This window comes from Protopterus annectens, chromosome 11.part0 (genome assembly GCF_019279795.1).
Source record: "Protopterus annectens isolate FY-2018-M chromosome 11.part0, PAN1.0, whole genome shotgun sequence".
Classification (NCBI taxonomy): Eukaryota; Metazoa; Chordata; order Ceratodontiformes; family Protopteridae; genus Protopterus; species Protopterus annectens.
In genome coordinates this window covers 1,369,569,495-1,369,591,051 of record NC_056745.1, presented here as the reverse complement: position 1 = coordinate 1,369,591,051, position 21,557 = coordinate 1,369,569,495, and the positions used below count along the sequence as shown (strand labels likewise).

Here is a 21,557-nt window from a genome sequence, read left to right as displayed (position 1 = left end):
CAAAGTTGCTGTTACCCCTGGAGTCCATGTTGGAGGGCTAGAAGACATTTGCGATAATGGCCACTCTAAAAGCAGTAGCGAACATGTCCAGGCATCTCCTTTCCCATGCTACAGAGGGAGCCACCAGGGAGGGTTGGGTCTTGCATTGCCATGAGGCACCATGCCTGGCTATGTCAAGTCTCCCTATGCCTCCTATGATGGTTCTTCCCTGTTTGGGAAGTCTGTGCCTGAGACACTGGTCCAGAGTGAGAAGAACGGAAAGACACTGTCTGCTAACAAAATCTGCTTCTCCGCCCCCTCAAAAGTCCTTCTCTAGGAATCAATGAAGGGCAAAGAAGATGCGGTTCTGGAAATCTCAGTTTTCCCGGGACACTCAGGACTCATCTTCCCCCAGAGGCAGAGGGGGCCCGAGCACTCAGGACTCATCTTCCCCCAGAGGCAGAGGGGGCCCGAGAAATTTCCGGTCTCAAGAACCAGTGTTAAGTTGTCTATCTCACCTTCATTCTTTAGCGAACAAACCAATGTAGACCACCACAATCCTTCGATAAAACACTAATTTAATATGACAAGGCAAAATTCAACAAGCAGTTTTTAACACAGATAAGTGCTTTTGGGCTCTGCCCTTCTTCAGATGAAATAAAAACAATCTTAGTCGCAATTAAATACCTAATTCAAAACAGTTTCCAACCAATCAAAATTTATACTGCACCCTCCTATCTTTGAGGGCGGGTTTCATAGGAACAAATTCATTTAGTCCTGGTGTCCTATGGGCTAAAAGCTCAATTATCCACTTTGCTTCTTCTCTCTGTGGCATGTACAAAGTTACCCTTTCTTATACTAGGAAATACATTTGCAATAGCTCTAAATCTAAACTGATGGTCATTATTTACTTCTATATGTTTATAAAGTGCATTATGCATATTTCTGGTTCTTGGTTCAGTGCATGAAAGATGTTGCAAAATTCTAACTTTAAAAATATTATTTGTTTTTCCCACGTAAAATGCTTTGCATTGCTGACACTCAGCTAAATAAATTATATTCTTTGTTCTACAATTGGCTTTTGCTTTAAAATAAAATAATTTCCCTGTTACTGGATGCTTAAAAACAATCTCTATTAATACAGTGACATGCCTTGCATAGCCCACATGGTTTTGTACCTACTTGACAAATGGAACTTTTCTTGTGGTTACTCTTTTCTTGTGTTAAAATGTCTTTCAGATTTTTATTTCTTCTAAATCCAAATTTGGGTTCTATCCCTACTATTTCTTTTATTTTATCATCAGATAAAAGTATATGGTATTCGGGCCGACTGAGGGATACCTGCAGGCAGATAACCCAAGTGTGATGACTGCAACAGTCAATACACTCTAACATCTATATTTATGGTAAGTGTACACAACTGTGCTTTCTGAAGGTTCCCTGTTTTTGAATGTTGTCCCTTCACACTTTGTTCCCTCTTTTGCTTCCTCGGGCTTACATGATGTCTCTGGATCTCCCAGAATGCTTATCTCCATATCCCAATTCACCCCCTTTTCAGGAAGCATTTAAGTTTCTCTGTTGCTTCTTGGCCTTTCTACTGCCCCAAGGGGTATTCACCAAATGCCTCAATCCTGTGATTGTTTTTTACAGGATTCAGGGAATCCACGTGTTTCCTTCTCTCCAGAGATCATGTTGCAAAATCTTCATTTTGCCGTTTCTCTTCTGTAAAGCCTGAGGTTCATGATAAACTTTAAAACGTTTTTTTTTTCTGACTCCTTCTCAAGCCCATGCTTTTCTGGGGTACAGGATACAGACTCTACCTAGGCTGGTATCCCTGTCTCCTCTCAAGGCCTTAGCACTGATTTCCTTCTTTCAAATTCTCCCTCTAGCCTTTATAACAGCCAGGGAATTTCTGAGAGCTCTGGGGTACATGGCTTCCACCATCCCTGTGCTCCCTCTGGCAAAACTCCACATGAGAAAGTTTCAGTGGTTTCTGAAGTTAGTCTGGCTTCAACATGCACATCCCCTAGAATTTGTAGTTCCTCTTCTACCTTGTCTCAAGCAGGAATTTATTTACTTATCCAAATGGAAGAAGTTTTATGTTTGGCATCTTTCTTGTAATCTGGATCCACTTTCTATGGATGATTGGTTCTCTCATCTAGTGAAATACTCAATGCTAGGTTGGCTTACTCTTGTGTTAAGGCCCACTTGTCAGTTATCGTTGCCTGCCTTTATCACCTCCTTTAGCTTCTAGATTTGAAGCTAAACAATTTCTTGACATCCTTCATATTAAGTCTCCCAGGAAGCCTTTTCTTCCTCCCTGGGATCTTAATTTTGTTTTGGAAAAACTGACTCTGGCTACTTCTGAGTCTGCAGCTTCAGCTTCCTTGCAACATTGCTCTTTGAAGAGACTGTACTTTTGTTATTCCTTACTTGTGTCATACAGGTGTCTGAGCTTCAAGCCGTTATGGCTTGTCCCTTTTTTTGGTGTTTCATAAGGACAAGGTGTCCTTGCGTACTAATCCTTCTTTTATGCCCAAGGTGGTGAATGAGTTGTCTCTTAATCAGTATGTTCATTTCCCCACTTTTTTCCCTTCTCCACAATCTGCCAGTGAGAAGGTGCTGCACACATTGGATGTGCATAGACAACCCAGATCTTATCTGGATAAGAAATAAGAGTATTAGGAAATCTGATCAGCTTTTTGTTTTTGTTTTTCCTTTCATCCTAGGTCCTTAGGATTAGCTGTATCTAAGCAAATAGTTTCTTCTTGGATCTCAAAAGCTATTTTTTTTTTGTTATTCATTTCCTGGTAAGAACCTTACTTATTCTGTTAAGGCTCATTCTTCTAGATCTGTGCCACTTTCTGGTGCCATTTTCAAGGATTTGGATACTAACTTTGCTCTTGAGGCAGCTATCTTGACTTCTCTGCATACATTTACCAAGCACTAGAAGTTGCATGGAATCTCCAGAGCTAGACTTGGATGGCTTCATGGCTTCCTAAAGAGCTATGCTGGTCCTTCTTCCTCCCAAGCTTCTTTCTGAACTTTGGCAGTCTGCCTAATGTAATGAGTACTGCAACAGTGAAATGGACATAGAGCAGTTGAGACAAATCATACCAGTAACAGTAGATGTCTTTGTCTTCACTGTTGCAGTATTCACTCCTTTTCCACCATTTTCCTCTGACTCCAGCAGCTGCTCAGAGTTCTCAAAACAAATTAATATTTTTATATGTTCATGTGGATCTGTGTTCAGTCATAACTTTAGGGAACTTTGTCATGGCCAAGATATGACATCTGGCAAGATTTCAGTGCTGATAATCCTCTCTTCAGCTGTGCTGACATTACCTTTACTTCAGAGGCTTTCAAATATTTAGCATAAATATGATATCTACCCATAACATTTTTAGCTCTTTCGTACCATGTTCACTGATGTACAGTGGACCTTTCAGTACAGAGAGAGCATTTGAAGTGTCAGCCCAAATTTGGCCAAAAGAGCAGATCAGGTAAGTATCCACTGGATACTGAAGTCATTTTTCTGAATTTGTGTAAAGATATTGTAGGCATATGGTGTACACCTAGCACTGGTGTGTAGGGCATATCCAACACTGTTAGTTGGTGGATTTAAGTTATCCAATTTCTTTTAGACTCCACAACTTATCTGCTTACTTTTGGGGATTAGAACATGACATCAGAACAGCAGTATTTGTCAGGGATTCGGACCCAAAGCAAACATAATGACATCTAGATCTAACGTAACATGAAGAAACCAACAGCCTCAGGCTCTCAAGCAAGCTATGTGGATATCCTTTGAAAAAATGAAAAAACAGTAGAGGCATAAGGGAGACCAAGGGAGTCGAGCAATTCCTGTTAAGATTCTAGATCCAAGGATGTTGATTATATGGAGGTGCTCTTCTAACCCTCTACCCTGACATGTCTTACAGACAAAGCCTCTGGCAATGCACCTTTGGAGGCTGCCGTGCCATCAGCTCCAAGTACGTCCCACTAGACCAAGCCACCGCCAAAGTAGTATACAGTTGACAGGGTAGACATGTCTGTTTCAAGGCACTAACTGATCATTACACATAGGGAGAGCAGTTTCATCTTGGTGTTAGTCGAGGAGGATGCCCGTACCTCGAAATAGAAATATATGGAAGTCCACCTTAGGGCTTCCAATCCCATTTAGTTGCCCGTCTTCAGAAGACCTAGATCTCTGAGGTCTGTGCCAAGTATCGGGTGCCACTTCTTGAATCGGCAGTCCCTAGTCCATTTCTACCTCCCTCCTAAGATTGGGCTGATTTGGCTCAGGATTTTTTTTCTCAGATCTTAACAAAACTTAAAGCCTGATCCATACAGCATAGATCTGTGTCTGGAAATAGATTTACCCAAGTGGATTGCCAGCCAAACCTTGATTTTGGCCACATGGCATCAGCTATCCTAATGTTTTTAATAGCCAGATTACACTTGAGGACATTACAACAGCTCCTGTGGAACACTTGGGGCCAGCAGTTAAAGTCCCCCAGAGAAATGCATCCCAGTCTTGCCTTGTGTATAAATAGAACTAGACTAGTTTCAAACCACATTTAAAAAGTGGATGGTCTTCAAACAGCTGCCTGATCAGACTATAATCAGAGTAAAGAAATTTTAGTAGTCATTTGCTCTGTGAGGGTGTTTGTGACAATCCAGACATAGTAAGGTCGTGTTAAGTTGAATTCTGGTGGCTGCCAAAAAAGCAATTACTAGAAAATAGAAATCAAAATATAGTAGTGAATATTGTAATAGAGATAAAAGAACAGGAGATGGGATGTTTAGAAAAGGGCAGGAGTAAAATGTAGAGAAAAAATGGAAATTGTGGGAGCATACATGCAGAAAAATATTTTGGAGGAGGAATTTTGTTTGAGAAGACATGAGTTGAATTATTTATGTAATGTTGCCTAGATTATAGTATAATGTTTGTATTTGTGAACTTGCTAATATGGCTCGATTACCTTTATGTAAATCTACATTTGCCTATGTCACAAGTGATAATTCAGAACAGGGTTTTTAGAACAAAATATGTCCTAGAAAGACTATGAAGAATATTCAGTAGAAAAGACCCTTGTGCTATAGTAGAGGACAATGGTTAGAAATAGGGCTCCTCAATTCCTACCAGACCTGAGAAGACTTGAGACCCTGTAAGGGCAAAGAGAAAAGGATATATTAAGGATAAGATTATTCCTGTCAGCTTTGGATGCCCCACAGTGAGACAGGGTATGGTGGGAGGGAGACAGTGCTACAACAGCAATCTATTAGTATGGTAAGGTCTTGCACAACTGCACTGTGTTCTGCAGCAGTAACCTAAACAAAGTAGTCATAATTGGGATGAATTCCAGAGGTCTGTCATGCAGGGGTGGATGGAATAGAGATGCTGGATTGCAGTATATTCAGCAGTACACCTCTAACCAGTTCAGATCTTGCCCTGAAATAAATGTTCAGTTTGTAATGCGTTGAGACACTGAACAGATGCCGAAGTAGCTTTTTTCCAAAATAGCTTGTGCAGTAGTCCCCTTGAAAACATGGGAAACCACTGGAGGAGGAAGAGTAATGAGCCATGGAAATGAGGCCAGACATTCAGGAATCCTGCAGCTGAAGTGCCAGTGGTCAGGACTGCAGCAGCAGTGAACTACTCAGACATCTACTATTATGGTAACTTGTTGCACAGTTGTCCTTTTTTTAACTCTCTCTCAGCTTTTTTCTCTTACTGGCTTAGCATATGCCCTAGTGGAGGTGCACCTCTGTCATTTCTGCCTGTCTGCTGTTAGATTCCACCACCCCAAACCAAGCACCCAGGCCATCTGTCAAGGATGGACTTTGGTTCCAGCCTGTGATTTTAAATTTATGCTGGAAAAGTTGACCTAGCAACCATTTGAACCAGCAGTAGTCTTAGAAAAATTTTCCAAACAGAAGTCCTGAATTTCCAAGCCTTGATGTTACCAAAAAAAAAAAAAAAACCTTTCCTGATATTTCCCAGAGATTGTATGACTCTGCACCAACACCCCTATTCCTTCACGCCCACAGTTATTACTGAAGTGATCCTAAGCCAAACTGTCCAGCAACTGTTCTTTCCCTCTTCCTCAAAACAAAGGGGGTGGAGTTCATAGGCAAATGAGATATTAACTGGACAAAACAGGCACTAGAAAGACCTAGACTGTGACTTTTCCTGAAAACAAAAAAAAATCCTGTTTTCAAGTAAAATATTTTCTAAATAAATAGCTCACTGTATTATATTCTGTCACAAGGCTGATAGCAAACCTCTGCAAAGAAAGGTCAAAACACCCTGTACTAGGATCTTGACTACTGCTGTAGCTTGGGACTTGTTTTCTTCGGGTTGCCGAAGTTTTCGTCTTGGTTTTACTGCTGTAGCTTACCTGAAAGGAGATAGAGCACAGGGCATTTTTAGTTGCATCCACATGATAGTCAGTCAACTCCTTCCCAAAACAGTAGAAGTTGGGCCTTATCTTTAGAACTAGAGATGCATTTACTTCTATACTAAAGGGCTTGCTTCTCCTGCCCCCAAGTTCTACCCAGTAGTCCAGCTAATCTTCAGATTAGAGAATCAGCTTTGGTCATTCTCCATGGCTTTTTGTCTGAAAACAGTAATACACATGCTGAACATAACTCGGCTATGTAACCGACTTACGATAGAATGTGGTTTAGTGTTGCAGTTTGGGACCCTTCCCACCATCCACTCTGTCTTCCTGAGAATCTAAGACTAGTGTGGGCACCCATTCCCCCCTTTTGTCTGTTGAATCTTTTCTTATACTTTCTTTTTGGACTAGTCCCACGGGATGGCTAGAACTCTCTGGGTCTGGGGTTAGGAATGATGATAAATTACTCTGGCTGTGTAGCATCTTTTACCCAGGTTGACACTGGCCTAAGGAGAAACAAGAAAGTATCAAAGATGGCTTGGGCAGACATCTTTCTGCCGAGTATATGAAGACATCCGAGATCAAGGCAGTGTCAGTCCATCTGAAGGGTAGGGGGTGCTCAGCACAGAGTTTGGCCAGACAATCAGACCTTGGTCTTTGGCAGACTTCCCTCAAGTTTTCACTATAACATTAGCAAACACTTCATCACCTACTGTTGTGATAAGCCAGTTATACAATAGTATTATTCCATATTATAACTTCATTGTTACCTTGACTTGCAGAATGTGCTCAGTTTTGTGTGTATGTGTGTGTCCCCGAGCATCCAGTCTGCCGGATTCATGGGTAAGACTTTGACCCCTGCTGTGGTGAGTGACTTAATGGTGATGTTAGCAAGTCATTCTCACCCATGAATGCATAATTTTAGAGAAGAGGTTAGATTAATGGTTGCAAAAAAGGATCTCAAATGTAGACCATCTGAGCCCTCCTCCACAGATAAACTGATATGAGTACATACGTTGTTTACTTTGAGTGCATATATTTTATTAATAACATTTACTCACATAATTAAACTTTTTGGAATTTATTTTTTAATAGAGATTATACACAGCTGGAGGAAAAATGGCAAAAGTGTGAAGAGCAAGGCAATCTTAAAAGAAAAGAAACTGCTCTATTAAAATTGAACCTTAAAGAACTTGGAGACATCTTGGAAAATGTCACTAGAAGAACAGCAGTATGTATCTCCTACTTAAATTCTATTTCATTGTACAGGAATTTAATCCTACATACAATTACTTTTAAAAATCAGTTTTTCAGAGATTACCACTGGTGATTCAAACAGGGTTACTCAATTGTTAATTTAACACAAGACTAGATTTTTTTTAGCTTTACGAAAATTATTTTAACTATAAAAGGCATTTGGTGCTGTGGGCAGCTTAACACGTTTCTTCAGCTCCTAGTCCTGTCTGTAAAACCTTCTTTGCTAATGAGGGTTGCTTGTTGAAGATTGAAATTATGTTTTCATAAAAGTATTTTATTCTTGAATCATTTTCACTATTTAGATTTAAATGTTAGTTGTTGTAGGGTTTGAGGTAAGCCCAGAAGGAAACTGCTATACAATGAGAACCTGATTCTGTTTTTGTTGGCTGTTTGCATCATGTGCAAATCATTCCTTCAAAGACTAACAGTAGGGTTGCCTTAGCCTTAATAATGGTAACTTATTTTTACCAGTGTTCCTTTAAGCCTGTGCAGAAATACTTGATCTGATGCTATCCGTGTCATTGTTTATCACAGGTGGGTCTAGGATCCGACCTCTGATCCAAGCCAGCAACTTTTTAGACAGATCCAGAGCTGAAACTCCTCCCCTTCCCATAATTCCTTGCTACTTTCAAGCCCTCAGATCTCGTTTGCTGCTGAATCCCTCCAGACGTGATTCAGGATCATGCATAGGATATAGAGAGAAGTGCTGTTTTTCCTTGGCTATTTCCTGTCTCTTTCCCTTTAGGGTGTTCTTCCTGCTTTTTGCTATCATCAGTTAACTTTTCTTCCTCCCCTCCCTGTTAACAGTTTCTGGGGTACATAGGTTCTCCCATCCCCCTTCCTAGTGTGTGGTTCTTCATGCTTTTTCTTCTCTGGTCTTTTCCAAAACAAACAAAAAAAAAAACTACGTTCCTTTTTATTTCTCCAGATCGTTGGGATTTCTAATACCATGACGGGAATGGACAATTCCATTTCCTTTCTTTGTGAGTGTGGGTAATGTCACTTAGGATGGCTAAAAAGCCTTCAAGTTTTTAAAGTTGCTCTTCGTGGAGTTGGAAGATGCCTTGCTCCAACTCACACGAGGAGTGTCTCTGCTGTTTGGGGTCTGTGCACTTGGAGGTTGAATGCCACATCTGTGCTGCATTCAACACCAGGGCCCTAGTAGAGCACCGTAACAACCTTTTGCTGAAGGGCTCCTTTGGACTCCCCGTCCAAACCCTCACAGGAGCCTAGTAAGAGACCTCCTCATCCCTGTGGGGAGTCCTCTTCTTTTCCAAGAAAGCCAAGGCTCTCGGCTCCCCGGATCCAAGCCCAGTCTCTTCGGCTTTATATCCGAGGTCTGTTGTTTCAAGGGCTTTGGCTCAGACTGTCTGCTCTAAGTTTTTGGCTGATCTGAAGCCTTCAGGCGCAAACCATCCCGTATCCGACCGGCACTGCTTCCAAGCCTTCAGATCCCACCAGGTTGTCAGATCCAGCAGTCCTGTCGGATCCTGTTGTTGAGGGTTCCCCTTCTGGGTCCTCCAGGAGGTTGGATCTTTGTTGTAGGAGCCGATCTCCTTCTTTAAGTCATAGGGCTGTAGGATCTAAGGTTAGATCCCCTCAGAAGAGAATTTGTAAGAGGCATTTATACTGCCCCAAAGAGTTCCTCACAGAGGACATAGATTTTGAGGAGGGAGATGGGTCCTCCAGACTTCCTCATGAGGAGTTTTCCTTCTGGGGACTTCCTAGAAGTTCTCAAACAGAGAGGCGGATGGTCTTCCCTATCTTAGAGGAGTCTATGTTCCTGAAGGGTGTTCAGCACGGGCCCGTCTTTTACCTGGGTCACCCCCCCCCCCCCGCTGATGAGCTTGTGGACCTTATCGCCAGCAGGGCTTGGAAGGAGCCAGACATGATGGAACCTGTGCCCAAGATAGGCCTTTTTGGAGTAAAGGAGTCCCTGTTGATGCCACTGTGGTGTCCGCTGCTACGAAAAAGGAGCTAGCTGAACAAAGCTCCTCAGTCCATCCCCTGAACAGGAAGTCTCAGGCAAATGACCGTTTTGGAAAGCGTGCATTTGCCTCCGCTACCTTTTGGTCCGAGAGCTACTAATTGCTTCACCGATTTTACCTGGCTTCAGAGGGATTTGGTTTCGGAGCTTACCACCTCCCTGTCAGAGTTACTGCCCCTAGAGAGCCTCAAGTTTGTCTCTCCGAAGCTGTCCACTCTTCTTTAGCCAATGGTTTAATGAGGTTGATCTTCAATACTGTGGAAGCCACCTCTCGAGCGTCAGGCACTGGAATCGCTATTCAACAGCATGCCTGGCTTCACCTCTGCAGGTTTACAGAAACCTTTAAGGCATCTTTCACTTATACCCCCTTTAATGGTTCCACTTTGGACCATCTGTTAAGGAAGCCTTAATCCACAGTGAGCAGGAAGGCAAGACTCTTTCCATGGTAGAGATCAAGTTTTCTACTCTCCAGAGGTCCTTTTCTAAGACCCAGAGGGGGAATAATAAGCTTTGGCTCTGGATGACTCATTCTTCCTTTCAGGACACTCCCAAGAATTCTCTTCCATAGGCTGAAGCAGGGGATTCAACGGTAGACGGTGCCCTAGGGGCAGAGTGGGTCTGCAAAACCAGGACTCCTGAGAGTCCTTCTCTGAGAAGCCCTTCCAGTACTCCTGAGGCGCTCCCTGACTGTTCTGCCCTGGAGGCAGTTGGGGATCGTTGCTCCCTTTCACCCACTAGCCTGGATAAGTCACACCTCCAATCAATGGGTGCAAAAATTATTTCCAGGAGTTACTCCATTCCCTTTCTCTCAGCCCCCTCCAATTTGGACATCTCTCCCACCCTGCCAAAGGGAGTTGGGCTATCTTGAGGTCCAAGATCTCCTTCGAAAGAGAGCCATTCAAGAGGTCCCAACAAGACAATGAGGGTCCAGAACTTAATCTCACTTCTTTTTGGTGCCAAAAAAGACCGGGGACCTGCGCCCGATTCTGGACCTCAGCAAGCTAAATTTTTTTGTCAAGAAGTCCAAGTTCCGGCTGGTCACTGTACAGTCCATCCTGCTTCTCTTGTGCAAAGACAATTGGCTGTGCTCAGTAGATCGCAAGGATGTATACTGTCCTATAAAGATCACCAGGTGCTCCAGGCGACACACTTTCTGTTAGGGGCCAATCATTACTAGTTCAGAGCCCTGCCCTTTGGACTCACCACAGCTCCCCAGGTGTTTACCAAATGTATGGCAGTGGTGGCAACTCATCTCTGGCTGCAGGGTTTCCAGGTTTTTCCATACCTGGATGACTGGCTCTTCATGGCTCCCATCGACCAACACTAGTGACCAGGTATGTCCTCCGTCTTTCCCAGCATAGAGGTATCACAGTGAATCTACCAAGTCAAATCTAGTTCAGAGCCAAAACCTGGAATTCATAGGAGTCCTGCTGGACATGGTATCAGAAGAGACTGCAGCACTGCCTCCCTACAAAGTCCAACACATTCGGGATCAAGTCTCTTGCTTTGTTGGATTTAGCACTCCTGCCTGTTCATTTGATTCTCAAAACAATAGGCTCCTGTGATGGCTACCATTCAATTCGTGCCTCTCGCCAGGTATCACATGGGAGTTCTCCAATGGACCCTAGCAGTCCAGTGGTCTATTCTGTCACTGCTCATGTCAGTGACAATAAAGTTGACTCAGGTGTGCAGGAATCCTCTTGCTTGATGCCTTCAGTCTCAGGACCTATTTCTGGACAGGCCATTTTGGCCCAAGGCCACAGTGACGGATGCCTCACTGCTGGTTCAGGGGGTATTTTCAGGGCAAGACTGTTCAAAGCATGTGGTCCCCCACAGAGACCAAATCGCACATAAATGTCCTAAAGATGAGAGCGGTCCTCCTAATATTGCAAGCCTTTCAGAAATGCCTCCCTCTGAGGACTATAGCAATTCAGACGGACAACATGGTGGTTGTCTGGTATATCAATAAGCAAGGGGGAACACAGACTTATCCTCTGTGCAAAGAGCCAATGAGTGTGGGAATGGGTGATGTCTTCCAGGTGCTTTCTTCTTGCAACTCGTATACCCAGGAGTTCCAAAGTGTTGGCTGACAAACTCAGCAGTTCCATCTTTAGTCCTCATGAGTGGTCCCTGAATCCGTCAGTGGCAAAGCAAATCTTCGACCATTGGGGTCAGCCATGCTTTAACCTTTTTGCTTCCCCTGTCAACCACAAGTGCAGCAATTACTTTGCCCTTATCCCTCATCAGGTGAGCCACACAGGGATTCTCCTGTTCATGACTTAACCTCCAGGTCTCCTCTATGCTTATCCTCCTACTCCCCTAGTACCCAAAATCTTAGAGAAAGCTCATCACCTGAAGACCTTGTCATCCTCATTGCCCCTTTTTGGACTCATCAGGCATGGTTCTCCATCTTAAAGTCTCATCTCCATTATCCGCCTTTATTCTTGGGGGTTCCACTTCCCAGTCTCTGGACCCTTCTGGTTTCTCCAATTCCAGTAGTCCTTTCACAATCCAGGCATCCTTCCCTGATGAGGAACATTATTTTGTCTTCTCAAAAGCCGTAGGTGTATTCCAGTAAGTGGAAAAGATTTCTATTTGGGGCAGAAAACAGAATCTCAGTCCCTTTTCTGCACCTATTCCTGATATTTTACTTTTCTTATCTTCTGCAGGGGACTCATTATAAGAAACACTAAAGCACATTAACGAAACACCTCGTTTTTGTCACCAAGGACTTTTTCAGATGTAACACATACATTGACTACACATTAGTATTTATACATTTTTAAAAAACTTAACAACCAATCAGAGTTTAACATAAACAGTTTAATGTATAAACATATTCTGTCTTAAAATGCTTTTCAACTCTAGAAACATTAATAAAAATGTTAAAAAATATAATAAAATTCTGACTTGATAGAAAACATTCCACAATATATACCATTAAAAAAATATTTAAAAATTAACATTGATCTGTGCCAAATTGTATAAAACCTAGAGAAGATATAAATCAGTTTCTCTCCACCATCTAGTGCACATTTCAAAAAATTGCATCCAAACTTGCTTCAAAATTCTAATTCTTTCAGTTTTGTAATCCTAGTGTACACACAACCTAAAACAGTGTATTAAGTTTTAAAAAATGATCTGAAGTAGTTACTTCATTTGCTCTGCAACCTGTGGGTATCCGATCCAGCAGCTTCACAAGCTACAAGATCCAAGCTCCTAGCTCCTCCCCTACCCATAATCCCCTGCCACTAACTTTATTACCTCAGGTCGTTTTTGCCGCGGCTGTAGACGGCTACTTTTTGAAGAGCTCCTTAGCTGACTGGTGAGATTGTTCCTTTTTTCTTAGAGAAAAATCTTTTCTTAGTGTTGATTGTGGTGTGTGTGTGTTCAGAGCGTATAGCCAGTATAGTTTAAATAGTTTACCTTTTTTGTTTAGTGTTTTTCTGGTTCCCCCCTCCCCCACTTAGTGTTTGGGTGTGCGTGCGTTGTGGTAGAGAATGACTGAAGGGCCCAAGGCCGTTTTTTCAAAATGTACTGAGTGTGGCCATCAGCTTTCCCCTGCTGATGGCCACACTCAGTGCGTTTTATGCCTGGGGATGGCCCATTTATCAACGGACTGCCAAATCTGTGCAGCCTTTAACCCCTGGGCACTTAGGGACAGGAAGACTAAGCTAATCCTGGCGGGATTGCTTCCCCAGGATTCGGCTTCTTCCTCTCCCGCCAAGGCTCAGGCTGTCTCCACAGCCCCAGTGCCTTCCGTTCCCCCCGCTCAACCGGGGACTCAACCTCCCGTTTCGAGCTTGAGTTCGGGGGACTCTGGTGCCTCTTCCTCTAAAGAAAAGAGGCACAAAGATAAGGAGAGACATAGGTCTCATAAGAGGCGGGCTGAGACTCAACCCTCAGCCCCGCCACCTAAGCTAGCTAGCTCTCCCTCGAGGGTTTCCAGATCCTCCCCCTCTCGGCTCCGTTCGCCTCATTTTTCGCCGGAGGAGGAGTACCGGTCTCCCTCGAGGTCGTCGAGGCGACCCTCCCGGACTGCCTCTACAACTTTCTCTAGGTCGACCAGGAGCCTCACCGACGCCGATATAGATCGGATGATGCGACGATTCCTGCAGACCTAAATGCAGATGGGGGTGCTCTTGCCTCCCCCCCCCCCCTTCAGGGGGGGAGTGCAGCCTCTGTCTTCGCTCCAATCACTCCTTCTCCAACCCGTTTTCGGGTTTTGGAGTCATCGGATCCGGGCCCTTTCGGAGCCGGGGATTCGTCGGCGCCGATGGCTCTGGTCTCTTCGCCAACCATGCCCTCGAGTGTTTCGGATCCGAGTTCTCGGGGCCGAGCGTCGGATCCGGGGTAGTTGATGTGTCTTCGGCAGGTCTGAGCACACTTCTCTTTCAGATCCGACCGCATCGGCTCCGACTCCGGTCCCTACCTCGGAGCAGAGAAGATTGCTCCTGGAGCCTGGGGAGAGTAGTTCTCCTTTGGCTTTTTAGGTAGTGGAGAGGGTGCTGTCGAGATCCTCCAGGTCCCCAGTCCGGGCTTCAGATCCTCCCGCACCCCCGCTGCATATGGGTCTATCCTCCATCATCCGTCCATTGGGGCAGCCTGCCCAAGCCCTCCAGCCTGTTCCCGTGGAGGAACAGGAAGCCGTTGACGAGCCCTCCTCGGACAGTCCCACCAAGGAGGTCCCTCGTAAACGGAGGTGTAAAAGGAGGCACCTGGATTCCCCTGAGTCCGTCACCACAGACACGGATTTGGATGAAAGGGAAGGTTCCCCAAGGTCACCCCCCGAGGATGTCTCCTTCAGAGACATCATGGAGATGTTGCGTATATCTTTTTGACTATTGATGTCATTAACTTATTTTCTGTCATTCCTAATGATGTAGGCGTGGAGATGTTCAGTAATAGTCTCAAGAAGTTATCCATGCAACACACAGTGAAACAGAATTTATTAGTTGATCTTTTGGAAATGGTCCTCAACAATAATTTTATAACCTTTGATGGGGACTATTTCAAACAGACTACAGGAGTGACAATGGGGGCCAAATGCGCCCCATTGTACGCCAATTTGGTGTTAATCGACTGGGAAAATAATTATTTCATCCAGGTTTCAAGATAATATAGCGTTATATGTACGCTTTTGGATGATATTTTGATTTTTTGGAAAGGTAAGGAAAATGACATCAAAGATTTTGTTGAAGCTCTAAATAAAAGTACGTCCTTCCTTAAGTTTACGCATAATGTAAGCCATGAAAAATGTGAATTTTTGGACATTATGTTAAAGAAGGACAGGGAGAATAAGACTTTAACCTCTTGTATCTATCGTAAGAAAACTTATTCAAACTCTTTCCTCCACTTCCAAAGTTGTCACCCTTTTACTCAAAAGAAGAACATTATAAAAGGGCAGATGGTAAGGTTATCGAGGTTAATTAGTGTAGATACAGTATACGATAGAGAAATCAACAATTTGATTGACATGCTGCAAGAAAGAGGTTATCCTTATGACATTGTGTTCTATTAAGGAAGAAGTTGCTGTTAAGAGATATACTATATATAAACCTATCTTGACAGCAGGGTTGTCCACTACCAGCAAGGACGACACTAAAAAGTTGACCCACTCAATGATTATACCATACAATGAAGATAGTTACAACATTATGAATATTGTTCAGGATGTATGGATAAGGGGCACTACCCACAGATATTACCAATGTAGGTATTTCACCATCATTTACCTTCAGTAGGGGTAGGAATTTGAAGGAATTGATGGAGAGGGTTGACGTCCAGTATTCTTACAGACATTCTATGATGAATAAATGTGGGTTTTGTAGCACCTGTAAATACATTAACAATGGACCATACGTGACAGTACACAATTACGGTAGGACTATAGCAAGTCCAGGCCACGTGAATTGTAACACCAAGATGGTTATATATTTGGCCACCTGTTTAAATTGTACTACATTCTATGTGGGTAAAACTATTAGGAAATTGAGACTTAGAATTTTGGAGCACAATAGGGACATTAAGAACAAAAAAACTACAAATGCATTATATATACATAGTATGAGGTGCATTAATTTTAAGAGGTTTTTGTTTTTTATAATTGACAGGATACCTTACAGAGAAAATGGGGGGGACGCAGAGACTCTTCTTGAAGTCAAGGAGTGCCTATGGCAACTTAGACTAAACGCGTCTAGGCCACCAGGCATCAATGAATACATTTCATTGTCAAGCATATTAAAACACAGAGCACACTTAATATGAAATAATTGTTGAACATTTTAATTTACGACATAAGTAGGTTTTGTATTGATGTTTCTTAATCTAGATGTATTTTTAAATTATACATTTGTTGGTATGTTGAAAGGCTTTATTCTTGTATACCTTTTATTTGATTGGTGGATTAGGGAGGTGTGTGTATTACGTTGTGCTATATATAACATGTGATTTTTAAATGTTACACAACTCTGATGATGCCCTTTTGTTTAAGGGAGAAAGCGCAAAGTTGTGTTGCTCGTTTTCATTAAAGACGCTGGTACACGCAGATTCCTGCTTGGTTTTTTACTTTCAAGACTTTCTGGTGCTGTTTGGAGTTAATGTCCCCTCTGGCTGACCCCCTGGTAGACCTTATTACTACCAGGGCGTGGAAGGAGCCCGACACTGTGGAGCCAATCCCAAGACGGCCCGACAAAGTCCTTAGCCCCCCATCAGATAGACAGTCATGGGCCAAGGGGTCTCCGGTCGATGCCATGTTGGTGGCGGCTGCCACGAAGAGAGAGTTCTTCGGTCCACCCGCCGGATAAGGAATCTCAAGCGCTGGACCGCATTGGGAAGCAGATGTTTGCTTCAGCAACCTTCTCAGTGAGGGTGCTGAATTATATGGCACATACCATTAGGCTACAGCGAGACTTGATTAAGGAATACGCTGCAGCCCCCCCGGAGTCCATGTCAGTCGAGGACAAGCAGGTGTTTTCGACTCGTATGGCACTCTAAAAATCCATTTCTAACACGTCCATGCGGCTACTCTCTCATGCAACGGAGGGAGCCGGGGTCGTCTTGCGGCGTCACGCCTGGCTCCGCCTTTGTGATTTCACGGAACCCTTCAAGGCGTCCTTCGCGAATGCGCCCTTTGACGGGTCTTCGCTTTTTGGCAAGACCGTTCGCGAAATGCTGGTCCAAAGTGAGAAGGACGGGAAGACACTGTCTGCCGCCGGGGTCCGCTTCTCTAATCCCCAACGATCCTTCTCAAGGAATCAGAGGGGACAAAAGAAAAGAAGTTGTGGTTCCGCAAGTCTCAGCAGTCCCATCCAGCTTCGGACCCTTCGTCCTCCAGAGGCAGAGGAGGACAAGGTGGATGCCGGCCCACAGGCAGAGGGGGCCGCGTAATTTCGGGTCTAGAGAGCCTTTCTCGGACAGACCCACGCAGCAGCCCTGAGGGCTTACCCGACATTCCATCTCTGGAGGCAGTCGGGGGGTGGTTGTCTGAGCATCTATCAAATTGGGAGTCCTTACGACAGATCAGTGGGTGCTCCGGGTCATATCCAGAGGCTACTCCATTCCCTTCCTAAGCCTTCCCCTTACAAGCAGACACCTCCCTGATGTTCCACCCGATCAGAGGGAAGCAGCGGCTTCGGAGGTTTCGAAGTTGCTAAGAAAAAGAGCCATCCAGCCCGTCCCCCCAGATCGGTCTGGATTGGGTTATTACTCCAGGTTCTTTTTAGTGCCAAAGAAGACGGGGGGGGGGGGGACCTAAGACCCATCCTAGACTTGTCCGCTCTGAACCTGTTCATCCCCAAGGAAAAATTCTGGATGGTCACACTTCAATTAATTCTCCCCTTGCTGCAGGAGAATGACTGGATGTGCTCTATAGACCTCAAGGATGCATACTACCACATATTGAAGACGATCCAGAAGGTTTCTCCGCTTCTGGCTGGGAGCCAGTCATTATCAGTTCAGGGTTCTTCCGTTCGGCCTCACCTCAGCCTGCAGGGTGTTCACCAAGGTCATGGCAGTGGTTACAGCCCACCTGAGACTTCAGGGCTTTCAGGTTTTCCCGTACCTAGACTGGCTCCTTACCGCCGCCAACAGGCATCAACTCTGCGTTGCAAGAGATTACGCTCTGACTCTTGCCCAGAGTCTAGGCATCTCAGTGAATCTTTAAAAATCCTTCCTTCGCCCCGTACAAGTATTAGAGTTCATAGGGGCCAGATTGGATACCCGTACTTGAGCCTTTCTGACGTCGGACAGGCTGAGCAGCTTGTCACTTCAGGTGCTTACTCTTCTTCAGAGCCAGGTTCCTGCAGCGGAGTTAGTCCTGAGGGCACTAGGGTCTATGGCAGCGGCAATCGGTCAATCCCTTCATGCACGCCTACGAATGCGGATTTTACAGTGGACCCTCCAGGTTCAGTGGTCGCTATTACTCCACCTGTTAAGCTCTCCGATCCCACTGAGCAGGGTTTGCAGAGACTCCCTTCTTTGGTGGCTTCACTCGAGAGCTGAAGCAAGGGAGACCCTTTGTGATTCCCCCACCCCAAGCCACGTTGACCACGGATGCTTCTTGCCTCGGGTGGGGGGGGGGCATTGTTTGGGCAGAACCGTCCAAGGTACGTGGACTTCCCTAGAGACCGCTCTGCATATCAGTGTCCTAGAGATGAGGGCAGTGTCTCTAGTGTTGCAAGCTCTCCACGACCTTCTACCTCTGAGGACTATTACAGTCTAGACAGACAATATGTCTGTAGTCTGGTACATAAACAAACAGTGGGGAACCAGGTCTTATCCCCTTTGTCGGGAAGCTATGAGAGTGTGGGGATGGGTGATATCCACCAACCGCTTTCTAGTAGCAACGCACATTCCAGGATGGTCCAACATATTAGCGGACAAACTGAATCGGATAATTCTCTCTCCGTACAAGTGGTCTCTCACTCTATCAGTTGCGAAGCAGATCTTCCGCAAGTGGGGTTGGCTCGCTGCGATCTTTTTGCTTCTCCATTGAACACAAAATGCAGCGAGTACTTCGCAATACTTCCCCCCGAGGGGGAGACTCCCAGAGACGCTCTAGTTCATGCTTGGCCTCCCGGTCTTCTTTATGCTTACCCTCCCCTTCCGCTTATGACGAAGTTCATACAGAAAGCCTCTCGGTTGGGGAGCAAAGTTATCCTCATAGCCCCATTCTGGCCTCGCCAGATCTGGTTCCCATACCTGCGGTCTCACAGTTTAACTCCCCCTTGGATACTGGAACCCATTCCAGACCTGATTTCACATCCTGCAGGATGTCAAACCCCGAACCTGGTAAACCTCAAGCTTGCGGCTTGTTTGATCCAGTTCCACTGATGGCAAGGACTCCCGGTATCTCATCACCAGTGAAGGCCATTCTGGTAGCGGCTCATAAGCTGGCTACCATGAAAATATATAATAGCAAGTGGCAACGCTTCTCCATCTGGGCAACAGACAAGGGCCTGGATCCTTTTACAGTTCCTATTCCAACAATCTTGGACTTCCTGTCGCTGATTTTTTGGCAGGAAGCAAGTGCTTCTACAGTTAAGGTGCAGTTAGCAGCCATTTCCCATTTTCATGTGGGAGATGGACTAGGGTCATTGGCATCCATAAAGTTATGCAAAACTTTCTTGCGAGGCATCTTTCTCTTGAAGCCTCCTGTGAAAACGGTGGTGCCCCCATGGGATTTGACACTAGTCTTGCAAGCCCTGACGAGTCCACCCTTTGAGTCTGCAGCCTCGATTCCTTTAAAATTCTTGTCCTGGAAAACGGCTTTTTTGGTAGCTATTACTTTTGCCAAGAGGGTTTTGGAACTCCAAGCACTGTGTATGAAACCCTCTTATCTCATTTTTCACAGGGATAGAGTGTCTCTCAGGACTAACCAGTCTTTCTTACCTAAGGTGGCTTCGGAATCAAATATCAATCAATCAGTCAATTTGCCCGTGTTCTTTCCAAATTTTCAGAATAAGGGGGAGTACATATTGCACAAACCGGACGTACACAGGCAACTACGTTTTTACTTGCACAGAAGTAAGGATTTTCGCAAGTCTGATCAGTTGTTTGTGTCCTTTGCAAAATCAGCCAGGGGAAGGGCCATTCTAAAGTGACCCTAGCGAATTGGATTTGTCAATGTATAGTTCAGGGGTATGTATCTTCGGGCAAACCAGCTCCTGTGGGAATACACGCTCATTCTACCTGGTCCATCGCCACCTCAGCAGCTTTCTGGTCCAGTGTTCCCTTGGACGACATATGTTCAGCAGCTACCTGGTCCTCTTCACATACGTTCATTTCTCATTATAAACTGGATATGATATCGAGAAGTAGGGCTTCTTTTGGCTCCACAGTGCTTCGGAATATCCTTCCATAAGGCCACCCAGGTTTATTGTCTAGGTAGCTGGGGACTCTGTCCCACAGGTTGCAGAGCAAATGAAGTAACTACTTCAGATAAAGAAGTTATGTACTCACCATAACGTTCCATCTGAATAGGTACTTCATTTGTCTGCAACCATCCCCCACTGCCATCCCCCTAACCTTTTCTCGTTTTTTTTCTGGTCACCTGAAATATTGCTGTCCTGAGGTTAGGTCTTCAGTATACCTCTGTCGAGGTTATGACTTAGATTGGGCAAAATCGATCTGAGGTAATACGGTTAGTGGCAGAGGATTATAGGTAGAGGGGAGGAGCTAGGAGCTCGGATCTTGTAGCTTGTGAAGCTGCCGGCTCGGATCCGGTTGGAAACAAGTGAAGTACCTACTCAGATGGAACGTTATGGTGAGTACATAACTTCTTTTTTCTAAAATTATAAAATGCGTAGGACTGTAGTTTCCTGTATTTGATCTTGGTCTCCCACAAACCCCCTCTAATATCAACTGAAATAACCTCAAGTGCAAAAAAAAAATTGGCTAAGGACAAACGAGTGTGTGTTTAAAAAGAGCATTGTTCTGATTCTTGTTCTTTATATCATACATGTGCTCATAAATCCTTTTCCTGAGCTTCCTCTGTCTTCCAAACATAAAAACGCTGTACATCTGTACCAGTAAGCCAAATATGAGGCCACTAGTATCTCACGCAGTCTTTGTTTTACTCATAATGCTACCAGTGGAACCCACCACTACAAATCCTTTATTACTAATATAGGGGCACTGTGGACATGAACCACATTTGTAAGTGCCTATGTTATTACCCCTGAACCCAAATGTGCTATTTGCCTCAAAAAAGTCCTTTAAATTAGGGCCCTTCCTAAAAATACATTTAAAAGGATTGCTAGAGATCCCCTTAAGATCTGATAGGCTTGCAAACTTATTCAATTCCTTCTGCATAATTTGCCTAATAATCTTAGCATCTCAATTAAAATCTGTAACAAATGCTTGTTCAAAATTATCAACTTTCGTAGATTTATCAGTAATGGGGTCAGCATTGAGATATGAAGTACTTAACTTCATTTGATCCGCAACCTGTGGGGTATCGGATCCGAGCCAGCAGCTCCAAGCTAGAGATCCGAGATCCAAGCTCCTCCCCCTTACCCATAATACCCTGCTACCTCCCTCCAGTCCTCTGATCTCGTTTGCTGCGGCTTCTTGAAGCACGAGAGACGAGCTCCTGGCAGTTTTGTGACTGATTTTATGGGGTTTTTGCTCTAGTTTTTCTTCAAAAATTTTGTGTGTGTGTGTGTACCGACCCTTAGTATATTTAGTTTAAATTGTCTATAGTAGTCTATTAGTTGTAGTCTTTTCCTTACCCTTATTTGTGTGCAAGGGTGTGTGCGTGTGTTGTCATGGCCTAAGGCCATATTTTCTAAATGCTCTGAGTGTGGCCATAAGCTGTCCCCAGCCGATGGCCACACTCAGTGCGTTATTTGCTTGGGGGTGGCTCACTTGTCATCAGGCTGCCAGATCTGTGCTGCCTTTAGCCCCCGGGCTTTGAGGGACAGGAGGAT

At 44.5% G+C, this 21,557-nt stretch overlaps 1 protein-coding gene across 1 annotated transcript in view; it reads left to right on the top strand.

The window, feature by feature from the left end:
- Positions 1 to 21,557, top strand: part of NUF2 (NUF2 component of NDC80 kinetochore complex) — a gene marked incomplete in the record, with an annotated part of 506,946 nt that overhangs the window by 381,634 nt on the left and 103,755 nt on the right. Inside the window, 1 exon segment of the mRNA XM_044088667.1 lies at positions 7,479 to 7,614. Coding sequence (XP_043944602.1) covers positions 7,479 to 7,614 — 136 coding nt within the window.